Source organism: Fundulus heteroclitus, chromosome 15, assembly GCF_011125445.2.
Source record: "Fundulus heteroclitus isolate FHET01 chromosome 15, MU-UCD_Fhet_4.1, whole genome shotgun sequence".
NCBI classification, from domain to species: Eukaryota; Metazoa; Chordata; class Actinopteri; order Cyprinodontiformes; family Fundulidae; genus Fundulus; species Fundulus heteroclitus.
Genome location: NC_046375.1, coordinates 10846351 through 10858863, shown reverse-complemented (window position 1 = coordinate 10858863; position 12513 = coordinate 10846351). Strand labels below are relative to the sequence as shown.

At 43.6% G+C, this 12513-nt stretch overlaps 1 protein-coding gene across 13 annotated transcripts in view; it reads right to left on the bottom strand.

Moving 5' to 3' along the window:
- Positions 1–46: 46 nt before the first annotated feature.
- Positions 47–12513, bottom strand: part of syne1a (spectrin repeat containing, nuclear envelope 1a) — a 186106-nt gene continuing 173639 nt past the window's right edge. For 9 of the 13 annotated variants that reach the window (XM_036147356.1, XM_036147355.1, XM_036147363.1 and 6 more), the window contains 14 exons: positions 11939–12121; positions 11657–11794; positions 11340–11531; positions 9922–10240; positions 9349–9417; positions 8899–9032; positions 8683–8809; positions 8374–8585; positions 6979–7185; positions 6603–6731; positions 5892–6143; positions 5710–5799; positions 5083–5141; positions 47–1484 (listed from right to left, as the gene is read on the bottom strand). In XM_036147356.1, the coding sequence (XP_036003249.1) occupies positions 1193–1484; positions 5083–5141; positions 5710–5799; positions 5892–6143; positions 6603–6731; positions 6979–7185; positions 8374–8585; positions 8683–8809; positions 8899–9032; positions 9349–9417; positions 9922–10240; positions 11340–11531; positions 11657–11794; positions 11939–12121 (2403 nt within the window). In that variant the 3' untranslated portion in view covers positions 47–1192. The remainder of the gene's footprint in view (positions 1485–5082; positions 5142–5709; positions 5800–5891; positions 6144–6602; positions 6732–6978; positions 7186–8373; positions 8586–8682; positions 8810–8898; positions 9033–9348; positions 9418–9921; positions 10241–11339; positions 11532–11656; positions 11795–11938; positions 12122–12513) is intronic. The other 4 variants (XM_036147361.1, XM_036147362.1, XM_036147367.1 and 1 more) reach the window with 2 other exon arrangements.

The window sequence follows — 12513 nt, the reverse complement described above, 5'->3', positions numbered from 1 at the left end:
TTTTTATATATATATGTAACAAATCAGGTCCAAGAATACACAAAAGTAAATATTTCATGTTTTATTATTTGCAAAAGAGAGTAATCTTCCAAACTGTACATACATAAATAACAATTTTCATCATTTTTCTTTTTTTTTTTACAGAATTGGTTTTCACAATGCAGTGTTTCTGGAGTAATTAGACGGTTATTACAAAGCACACTTTATCATGTTCACAGCCATCTACTAAAACACTAGCAGTGATTGTTTGGCTTTGTTAAAACGCAGGAAACCTTCAAGTGCATGCTCAAACAAAGGATAAAAAAAAATCCCCCGCCTCTGTTCAAAGGCATTTTAAACCGTAATTTACAAAGCAAGTGATTTCTTTCTTTTTTCAATTCAATTAAGAAAGCTAATTTGTAATTATTTTTTTTTCATAAGCTTTCCCAACTGATTTAAGAAAAAAAAAGAGGCAAGCTTTACCTGTACAGGAGAGCTTCAGTGCTGTACCTTTTTTTTTTTTTTTTTTTTTTAACAGTGCTTTAAAAAAAAGTTGTTTTTTTTGCTTCAAAATGTGAAATCTTCATTTTAAGAGTCAGGCAGGTTATTTTTAAACAAACTACGCTACACCCCCAATCTTCAGAGGGGGCTTCTGTGCTGTTTCAGTCAGTTTTCTTTCTTTTACGTCGGAGGAGATCCTCAATATGTGTCTTTCTGTGATGAACCTTTTCACACCAAGACGCTGAATGATTGCTACTCAAACTGCAAGGCTACTCTACAGTTTAAAAGGTACAAATATCCCACACTGGAGGTCAAGCTTTAGCTTAATCAGCTACCAGCCGACTGAACACTAAATAAATACTAGCAGCACTGGGTATCATGGACAAAAAAAGCATGGCTGACTTTGGCTCCCAACATACATTATATAAATAGTGCTTTGTTCGTTTAAATGATTTCACACGTTTCTTTAAAAAAAATATATACACATTTAAGTTAAAACAGAAATATTTGGACTGAGGAAGAGCACTGTCCATATGAAGGTCCGCTTCTTTAAAGGGTAGAGGGGTGTGTGTGTGTGTGTGTGCAACGTTAATGAGAGAAATACTTCGTAACGCAGGTCGAAAAGTTTACTGCTTGAGGGCACAAAGTGAAGAGGAAACATTCAGAGGAGTCCTTGGCAAAGAAGTAGGTAGATGAAGAAGTGCGCCGCTCCTCATATGGGCGGAGGTCCGTTGGTGTAGCGCAGCATCGGATGGAAGGAGCGGGCAAAGTTGTTGGCGTGGTGGCAGCTGTAGTCCTCCTGCGTCATGGGCACGAGGCAGGCCAGGCCGATGAGGAGCAGCAGGAGCAGCTGGACGGGGAGCGCGGCCCTCAAGACCCGCAGCAGGAAGGACTGGTAGTTTGAGGAAGAGGAGGAGGAGGTGGAGGAGGACTGTGAGGAGACGCCGTCTGGGAGGTCAGAACGGGAGGAAACGCAGCCAGCGGCGCCTGGTGATCTGCTCCGGCTGCAGGAAGACCCAAACAACAGTGAGACGCAGCAGAGGGCAATGCCTGACCTGCTTTTTTTTTTTTTTTTTTATATATATATCGTACAGTGGAATCATTTCAGCTCTAAATCTTCACTCTGGATTTACTGATTTAAAAAAACCCAAAAAACAAAAAAACGGAAGAATCAAAAAGAGCCACACTGCAAAAAGAGAACTAAAAATAAGTAATTTTTAATGTATTTGTCCTTTATTTGAGCAGGTAAATAAGATTATATGCCAATGGAATTAGTATTTTTACCCCTAAAATAAGATGATTAGATATACTTCACTTGAAATAAGATGATGGAGATGAATTGTGCCTATTTTAAGTGCAACAATCTTATTCCATTGGCAAATAGTCTCATTTACCTGCACAAATCAAGGAAAAATTATCTAATTTCAAGAAATAATTTCTTATTTTGAGTTCTATTTTAGCAGTGCACAAACATTTTCAACACACTGAACACCTACAGTCGCTTCCAAAAAACGATTCATAGCCCTCGTGCTTTTTTGGCCACATTTTGTCATGCAACAACAAACGACAGTGTGTTATTATTTTATTTATTTTTTTGAAATTTGAATGTGAGGGCCGTTACTGAAAGAACGCCGTAAGAGGCGCAATTTTAAAGTTTGCCCCAGCTCGGGTGGGAGAGACGGCAAAACGCGTGCAAGAAGGTGTTCTGGTCAAGTGTCACCAAAATAAAAATACTTTACGGCTTGCGAGGAAAAGATGCTCTTCAGCTGGGAAGCTTGTCAGAGGTAATTTATCCACACTAGGATGGGCTAAGATTGAGTCTCACAGAAGTGGGCTCTATTCACTAATCAACAGACTGATAAGATTAATTGGTTTGCGCTGGATTTTAACAGGGGGATCGAATTCTGCCTCCACCTCCACAATTTATGTGCTAAACATTTTATAAGCCTTGTATCCTTTTTCCTTTCACGTCACAGTCATGAATTCCCGTTTAAATACATTAAAGTTTGTGGGGGGAAAAAAAGGGGACAAAACGGGGAAAACCTTCGAGGGTTATTGACACTTTCTCACTGGAAACAAGAGGCACCGGCAAAACAGAACGAGCGTTCGGAGATAGCGGGCTCCGAACCTCTGGAGGAGGGAGGGGGGGCGTAAACACTTTGGCTCTGGAGCCGACTATGTGAGAGTTCAATGCCACGTATCATTCCAAACAGCAAAAAAAAAAAAAAAAGGAGTAATGCCAAAAAGCTCTCTGGAGATTTCCACAGTTGGAGCCAAGTTTCAAGGGGAGGAACATTATGTTCTCCCAGGCACTCATCCTCACGGAGGCTGAACGAGGGTCAGATAGGCTCACATCCCTCCAGCCACCTCCCCTGCAGCCAATTTCGTTTAGCCTCCCTCCCTACAACGGTGCAGCTGCGAGGAGGCATGTGCGCGTTTTATTTTAAGGCCACGCATCCTGTTCTAAATAGCTGGATTCTGCCAAACATTTTCGTGTAACGTACACGCGAAAAGCTGGAAAACGGTATCAACCGTTTAAGCGTTTAGGCCGAAACATCGAGGGTTACAAAATAGCTAATAGTGCCTTGCACAATTATGCATACCCATGGTTTCCACGTTTTGCCAGGTTATTACCACACACTTTAATATATTTCACTAAGTTTTAATGTAAAACCATCTTTCTGTGGAGCTGCAAGCCAAAAATCCACCTTCAGGTTGGATATTTTACTCGTTCACGTAAAAAAAAAAAAAAAAAAAAAAGAGTTTAGCCTCAGCCAGATTAGCTGGAAGAGTCTCTCTCTTGTAATCATGTCTGGATATTGACTGAGAAATTGGAGCTCGGTGAGTTAATAATTTCATCTCAGCAAATGTGACTTTGGCTCTTTTGTCTTGCTGGAAGGCGAATATCTCCTTCAGTCGGAGGTCTTCACCAGCTTGTAACGGTAGCCTCCCTGTAGTAAGATTTCCACATCAACTCTGACTGGGGTCCCTGCGCTGAACGAAGCATCCCCACAGCGTGAGCCTACACTATTTTCTTTCTTGCATAAAAAGCAGGTGGACTGCAAAAAGGGAACTGAAAGTAGGTAAAATCCTCCTGAAATTAGTGTATTTTTCATTGATTTGAGGTGGTAACTCAGAAATTTGCCAATGGAATAAGATTTTTCCACTTAAAATAGGAACAATTCATCTCCATCATCTTATTTCAAGTGCAGGATGTCTAATTATCTTATTTTAGGGGTAGAAATTCTTATTCCATTGGCAAAAAAAATCTTATTTAGCTGCTCAAATCAAGGAAACATATACGAATTTTAAGATAATTCAACTTACTTTTAGTTCCCTTTTTGCAGTGTGAGAATACTTTTAACCAGAGCACCTTCTTATGGAGTCTCCTACTTGGCTTTTGGCAAACGGGACTTCTTTTGGCTGTCATTTAACAATGGTTCCTCCATAAGGAGCAGATTTTCTGAGTAAACAGATTAAATCACCCCAGTTATGAGTCTTGATAGCTCCTCCAAAGTTGCCTCTGGCCTTCTTGGCTGCCTCTCTTAACATTTTCCTTGCCCAACCAGATAGTTTGTGTCATAGTCTAGTTTTAAGTGGGAGCTATTCAAAGCTTAGATTATTGGTTTTATAATCTAATCCTACTTTAAACCTCTCCTCCAACTATTTCCATGCTGTGTTCCTTTGTCTTCATGGATGCGACTGCTACTAATATTAATGTTTTCTAACAAGACTCTGAGGACATCACCGAACAGCCGGATTAGCTGGCATACAAGTGGACCATTTACTAATTAGGTGACTTCTGAGGGCAATTAACTGCAGTGGGTTTTATTTAGCGGTCTCAAGAGTGCAGGGAGTTGATTACAAATATGTGCCAAAATGATCAGATTTTTATTTGTAAAGAAAATTTAGATTTTTTTGGGTCCTAATACAACATGTTGACGTTTTTGGTTGCAATGAGACGAAGAGTTGTTAAGGTTCAAGGGCTACAGATGCTTTTGCAAGGCAACGTAGGTCAGAAATGATGAGAGTCAAAAAGTTTGGTGAGCTCTGAAGAGGAAAAGGAGGAGAGAGAAAGAGAGAGTGGGAGTAAACACAGCAGGAAACCCAGCATGAGTTAAGGCTCCATATCCGGCTGGAAAACTATGAAGAGAATGAACCGGGAAGGAAACAGGGGAGAGAAAAAAAACAAAGCTAGAGACTCAGAAGCTGCAGGAGAACACTGAGGCTGAGGTAATGCCACCCAGTGGGTGAGGAGGGTACTACAGCAAATGACAAGGTATTATTTCATGACGCTAATTCAAAAGCAGCAAAGCAGTGAAAAAAAAAAAGATTTAAAGGAGAAAGAGAGTCGCCTGCTGTAGGCGAGTCCCTACTCATTTAAGAGCCGACAAACTGGCCTCTAGAGTTAAGGAAGATCATGGAACTCTGGATTTAAAGAAACTACCAATCAAAATGTGTGATAAAACCCAATTTTTTGCAACAAATAAATATATTTATGTGTGCATATGTTTATTTGGTCTGAAAAGAGGTGTACGGAGAGTGTGTGCAAGCTTCGGTTCCATCATCGTCCCGAGTTTCTAGAGTCCAGGAGAGAGGTACCTGTGGCGCGGGCCGCTCTCAGCGTGTCCTGGGTGGGCCTGACTACTTTTGCTTCGAGGCTGTACCACGCAATGAGCAGGGAGGGTGTAAAAGAAAGAAAAGAATGTTTCAGTCAAGGGCAAAAAAAGTCAAAGCCTCAGATGAGAGGAAAACAAAAACAGCAAAAAGAGCCATAACATCGCTGAGGGAAAAGAATCGTCAGTAACCAACAAGCAGCAACGTAACCAATGGCGGTGATTGGATTTCAGAACCAAGAAATCTGGCTTCTCCGGGGGGAAAAATTACTTTCAGTAAACTAACGTTACAGCTATTCACAATAAAAACATACATTCTGAAATTAGACATTGTTAAAAAAAATATAAACGAAAAGCCAGGTTTTCTTGTAATTTTTGGCTGATCAATATGATGCCGGGCAGCAAAAAACATCTCATAACAAGAGGAAAGGAGGGAGGGGGGGGATGCATGGCTAATTTCTGATGAATATGTTTGCAGAGCAACTGCAAAGTGGAAAAACTTTTGGCATAAACCTACAGGAGGGTAACGTCTATAACAGTATCTATTTGGGGAGCAGAAAGAAATACGCAGCATTCAGAAGGGGATGATATTCTACATTATGAGGGACGTTACCAATTGCTTTCGCCTCTGAATGGCCTTTTCTGTCCTGGGACTCGGCGATCCACGTGTTTGGGACTTTCTGGTAGGTCCTGATAGGTAATCCTGAGTATAGATCACAAAAACAACATCAATTTAACAAGCAGACAAAGACCACAAAATTAAACAACGCGCTTCAGCCTTAAGCATCCTCTGACCTGGTGGGGCTCCATGGCCTCCAGTCTCTTCTCCAGCAGCTCCAGGTCGGAGCCGACCTCCCGCTGAAGGAGTCTCAGCCGGTTCCAGATAACGTGGACCTTTTCCTGGGCCTCCAGACACTCGCTGCCCTGGGACTGGTTCTGCTCGGACGCCTGCAGCGCCGGAGGCCTGGTGTTGACCAGCAGCTGGATGGAGAGCTCCTGGAGAGAGGAAGCTTTCTGCTGCGAGTCCAGCAGCTCGCACTGGATGTGCTGCGGGAAAATAAAAACAGAAATGACGCTAGAGTTATTGTTTATTTTAAAGGGTACGAGATATTTACCTTTTTAGCTATTATTAGTCTAAAGTCTGAGCATTACTGTAGATCAAGGGTGTCAAACTCATTTCTATATGGGGCCACTTTGGCGTCATGAAGACATTAAAAAGTTGATATTTGGGTGAGTTACACTTACAGGAGGCACAGTTTTAGCCACTTTATACACTTTAAAAGGATATACGTATGTCTCTACTTTATGACATGATATGCCTTTTTTTTGGCTCTTGAGGGCCGGATAATTTATCTTGACGGGCCAGATTCGGCCCGCGGGCCTTGAGTTTGACACCTGTGCTCTAGATTATTTCTTATTTTAAAGGATTATGCTTGATCCTTAGAGAACAACCCATCCTCTTAGGTAATTGGTGACTGGTTTCATCAGCCCACGAAAAACACATACCATCAGTGTTTTGTGATGATGTCGTAATGTTTCATAATCGGCGCTCTGAGAGATAGGCACCACCTCGTTCCTCCTGCGGTCGATGTTCTCCAACCACAGCAGCAGACCGTGGCTCATCTCGTGGAACTCCTAAAAAAAACAGAAAGCAAAGCAAAGCAGGTTTTTGTTGTGAATAAAATCAGGTTGTGGTGTAATTGAACTTTTATTTAGATTTAATTTACACCAGACAGACTGTTTTCATTGACTGCTACCATTAAGGAGCAACTAGAATATAGTTTTATACTTTTAAACTATAAAAGCGGTTTGCGTTTTGATACAGACGGGCAGCTAATGCGGGTATTTTGGGGGGGGCATATATCAGAACCCCAAACATTACCTGGCACTGCATCAGCGCCCTCTGCAGTTCCTCCCTCCAGTCTTCCAGCGAGGTACTGAGCCGATCCCAGCGCGAGTTCATCTCCTTCAGCCGATCCCTCAGCTCCCAGGCCTCGTCGGAGTCGGGCCCCGACTGGAGGAAGTCTGCGCTGCTCAGGTTTATGGAGAGGACCTCTGACTTGTGAGCATCCAGCCCTTTCTGCAGCTCCTGAATGGAAGAGAGCAGAAGGAATAGAGAATAGGTTGTGAAGCATGTAAAGCAACATATTATTTATAGACGTGTTTGACCATGAGCCACTCTTTTAATTTGCTGCATGATGACAAGAGTAAAGAACAACGTTGGGAGGAGAGATGGGAGTTATAGAGTGGGCCATTTGGCTTCAGGTGGGTAATACAGTCTGAACCAGAGGTGTATCTGTGTCTAACAGGGTCCTACTGAGTTTTAGTTACAAAGTGCATTACTTCCAGAATAAAATTTCAAAATTTCTGTGTCCCTTTTAACCTTTTTTTTTTAATAAAAAAATTTAACTTATGGAGAATATTTCTAAAATATACAGCTTTAAATAAAGAACCGGCAAAAGTTGCAGGTGGATGGGTGGATGATGAGTTAAATTCTATATTATTAAAGGCTTTTTCCGACCACACAGGCACTTCTCCTTATGATGTATTAAAGGAACAATAAATAATAATGACATCTAGTGTTTGAAAATGGAACAACAGCCGTGTCCTCAGCGGTCCTGCTGCTGTGAATGTTTACTTCCACAGGGTAGGAATATAATGTATTCTGTTCTATTTCTGGTTCATTTCTCTTACTGGCTTCCATGTTTGCAGGCTGCTGCTCTTTTACCAAAATAAAATGGTATAATATGGTATAACGAGGACACACTGTATATATATGATGAACCTTGTCCTACTTGACACCTTCTTCCTATGATTACTGATCACTGAGCCAATGTGACGTGAATTTCTCCAATGTGAGATCAATAAAGCCTATCTTATCTTAATACCAAATGCTGCGCTCCGTTTTGGGAACCCCTTGGAAGTCTCATATGATTGGCTCAGGAACCAGGAAGTAAACACGGGCTACACTTTGAAATGAAGTAGTTCTGGACCCTACCTCTAGGTTTGAAAGGAGAAAAACGTGACTAAGACATTCTTGATGGAGAGGACCGATTGTTTATAGGGAATGTTACTTCCATCCCTGCTGACAAATGAGAACGATTTTGGTAAATTTTACAGTAAATAACTTACTTATTGCGTCTTTAATCTTGACGTACAGGTAACTAACAAAAAGGTGCGAGACTAAATCTTATATCTGATTGCATTACCAAAGATTCTGCCTTGTTCTTTTGAACCGTTCTCAAAACGCAGAGTCTTCCACAGACCCGACACCAACCTTGAGCTTCTTGATCCTCTGCTGGATGGTGTGAATGTTGGTGCTGACGTCCAGCCCCCGCAGCCGGCTGAGCTCGGCCTCCGACTGACCCAGCCACGCCCTCACGGTCTGCAGCTCCGAGATCAGCTGCTGCCACTGCTGCAGGTTCTGCTTCTGTCTGTGCTTCTCGCTCAGCGACTGCGCCTGGATCAGCTCCCAGCGTTCGATCACGCCTGGAGGGGGGGAAAAAAAAAAAAAAATGGGAGACGGTCAAGCGAAAGGCTGCGGCGGCGGACGGCGTGGAGTTTGCGGACGGCACGGGAGACCGACCGGCGCTCTGCGTCTCCGTGCTGGTCGGGTTGGTGAGTCCCGGCAGGTCGTCCTCGTCTTCGGTCAGCTCTCCTTCGGCTCTTTTCACTGCGTCGATGCTGCCGCGACACTCGCCCATCAGGCGCATCTGTGTGAAAAAAAAAAAAAATCATACGAGGCCGTTTTCATGAAAGGTTAATTTAATGTCTACAGGCTGAAGGGTCCCAGTAGACTTACGTAGCCCATGTAGGTGGAGTCCACGTCTGGGCTGCAGCGGTTCGCAGAGGCCTCTCTCTGCTGCAGGTGGTAGCGTCCTGCGTCCAGAGCCTGGTCCAGCTGCCTCAGACTGGCCTCCAGCTGGCCCGGCTCACCTTCACCAGGAAACACAGGCAGCTTTTAGGGCCGCTAGAAAGGCTAGCATTCTCAGAGAGAGAACTTTTCTTTACATGCTGCTGACGTGAAATGATGCTGAATCGGCGTGCGTTAGTGTGACGTAGAGGCAAAAATGGTTTAGACCAAAATTAGGGTTTCTCATGCTTAAACGATGCTGGATGAGGTAAATAAGGAGTCAGAAAGCTACACTTTGGGATGCTGTCGTGTTCACATGCAGTTACAGGTGGGTGGTAGTAAAACACGGGTTTTAGCTGTAAATGAAAGCATGCCGCCCTGACTCATGCTGGTTCATACCAGAGGATGTTTTCAGAGTGTTCTCTGTCAGTTTTATATAGGCCTCTGGGCTGTCTGGGATAACTACATCTGGGAAAAGAGACACAACATAATCTACTTATGACGGCAACAGCGCTGAATGCAACACACGTTATAAGCTACACACAGCAAAAACGGAACTAAAAATAAGTCACATTTTCTTGAACTTGGTGCATTTGTCCTTGATTTGAGCACACAAATAAGATCATCTGCCAATGGAACGAGTATTTTGATCCTTAAAATAAGATAATTAGATAAACTGCACTTGAAATAAGATGACGGAGATGAGTTGTTCCTATATTAATTGCAAAAAATCTTATTCCATTGGCAAATCATCTTATTTGCCTGCTCAAATCAAGGACAAATGCACTCAGTTTAAGAAAAGTCTACTTAGTTTTAGTGTCGTTTTTGCAGTGTACAATAAGCTGTTCTCTCTGCTTGCTTTTTATCCTTTTCTTCTTAAACCGATTCATGATGCAGTCAAAACTTTCTGACATTCTTCCCTTAAAATAAACGGAAAGTATTGGAATACAGAGAAATATGTGTCGGACCGACCTGACAGCACGGTGGTGCTTGTCCTCAGATATTCGTCCTCCTCCTGGCGGCCTCGGCTGCTCTCCGCGTTACCCCGCCCTCCGGGACTGTCCAGGCCTCTGCTGAGGTCGTAGTCGTGGTCCCACTCCAGTGGGATCGAGTCCACGCTGGCCGGGGTGTCTCGGCCGGAGCGGTCGGCCCGGATCAGCGCCGCCGTGCCCGAGGCCGGACGGCTGGATGGCCGCGGGACGGGGGACTCGCTCCACTGCAGCTCGGAGAGGTCTCCGCCTTCCTCCACGTCCAGCTCTCTGTCTGAGCCGTCGAGCTCGTCGTCCGCCAGCTAGACGGGAGAGGCGAGAAGGAGTTGGCAGAGAAGCGCAATGCCCCCCCGTGTGTTCGCAAACACACCGGCAGGTTCGAACAGTGTAGTTATGATACAAATATTATGAAAACTGGATGTTTGTATCAGCTTTGCACGGCATGACGCTGATAGGTTTGAGGATTTGTCTTTGCAAAACGGCCCAGCTCATCCAGACTGAATGGGGAGCATCTTTTTTCAAGTCTGGCCAATGCTTTTCGGTTGAGTTTAGATTTGGACTGGGTCACTATAACACAGAAATATCCTTTAAACCATTTCATTGTGTCTCCAGCTGTACGTTTGGTATCATTAACCTTGTGGGAGACGAGCCAGGCCTTCGTTTAAATCATATTCCCGTCAACTTTGAGCAATGCCCCTTTCCCTGCTGAAGAAAATTGATGATTCTGCTGTAGGGATGGTGGGTTCAGGGTGATATGCAGCGATTATTTTCTATGAACCTTCCCTAAAAAGGTCAGATCTAGAGAGCATTATTGAAAATTGTCCTCTTGACAGATTCTCCCACCTGAGCTGGGTATCTCTGCAGCTCCCCCAGAGCTGCCATGGCTCTCTTGGCTGCATTTCTTTTGAATTCTGCAGATATTTTGCTGCACACACTGCAAAAACGGATCTAAAAATAAGAAAAAATTTCTTAAACATAGTGTTTTTGTGCTTGATTTGAGCAGGTAAATAAGATCATCTGCCAATGGAATGAGCATTTCGACCCCTAAATTAAGATAATTAGACATCGTACACTTGAAATAAGATGATGGAGATGAATTGTTCCTATTTTAAGTGCAAAAATCTTATTCTATTGGCAGATCACCTTATTTACCTGCTCAAATCAAGGACAATTTTACTTATTTTTAGTTCCGTTTTTGCAGTGCAAGGCTCTGTTTTGGAGCGTATCAGAGTAAAGGAGGCTCCAATGATGTTTATATGATGTTTAGCTCGATAAGCCATGCCCTGTTTTCCTTCCATTAGTTATTAATACGCACCACGTTATGTTGGTGTATCACAGAAAAAGCTTTGTAACAAAATGTCGAACAGTTTAAGTGCTAAATGCTTCTCCAGGTTCACTCACAGGCAGTCGTGTAAGCTTCTTGTAGTATCTGTCCACTCGCCCGAACACCTCCTGACAGTATCTCTGCAGCTCCTCCAGCTCCTCCTCGATGACGGCCGCATCCAGAGGTTCGCTCTTCTCGATCAGAGCTTCGCCCTGCCGGAACACCAGCTCGATCTTCGCCGTGTTCAGATAGATCTCCTGCTGGAATGCCTGCAGACGTGGAACGATCTGTTAATTTATCGTGTGAATAAACGTGATGTTATAGTCGTAGCTTCTGTTACATATAAAGGCGGGGAGGAGGGAGCGGCGACTGGATAACTGAACGATGTTCTTACTCTGAGCTGTTTTATTTTGGCCTGCACGTCGCACTCAGAGAAGTGCTCGATGTTGGTCAGCTGGAGGTCCATCTCGGTGAGCCAGACCAGGACGCTGTCCCGCGCCGTCTCGAACTCCTCCCGCTGGCTGATGAAGTGCTGCGTGACCAGATTCACAACCATAACTCGCATTTTCCGTTCGTCATTACACTTTATTAATACATATTTTTGTCAGAATAACTGCAAAATTGTTTTCTGGCACAAAAGAAGCAAGAAATCGAGAATCGAGCTCGACCGTGCTACCTTAAGCCTGCGAAGGATGGCCGCCACCCTTTTCTGTAGGTTATCCCATCGCCTGTTCCCGTCGTGCACCATTTCTCTGAGACGGTGGGAGGAGTCTGTACGGTTCTCCCGGGCCAGGCGACGGTACTGCTTGTTGATGAGCTCCAGCTGGGTCAGACATTCCTGCACCTGGCGCTGGAAAGCCTGATTGAAAAAAAAAAAAAAAAAAAAAAACACACACACACATCAATTACAGTCACTTCAACGAGATTTCCATTTGAACAAACACAAAGCTTACTTTTCAGCTAGGATCTAAAGTTCAGCTAATGTAAGAGCACCTTGTGAAGGAAGCGAACACCTCAAATATATAAAAGTATGTAAAAAGAAACGTGCAGCCCACTCAGTTCAATAAAATATATGAGAAGAATTTCAAGGAAAGCTGGTACTCAGAGCCATAGTAGTCTTGTGGGCAATGGGTATGTCAGATGGAGCACAGCAGTGAAGGGATTCAAATGCAGTGCAAAGGATTTTGTTTCAGACTCTGGACCATTCAGAAACTAGCGTAGCGACGCTCACATCTGCAGGTTACCAACATA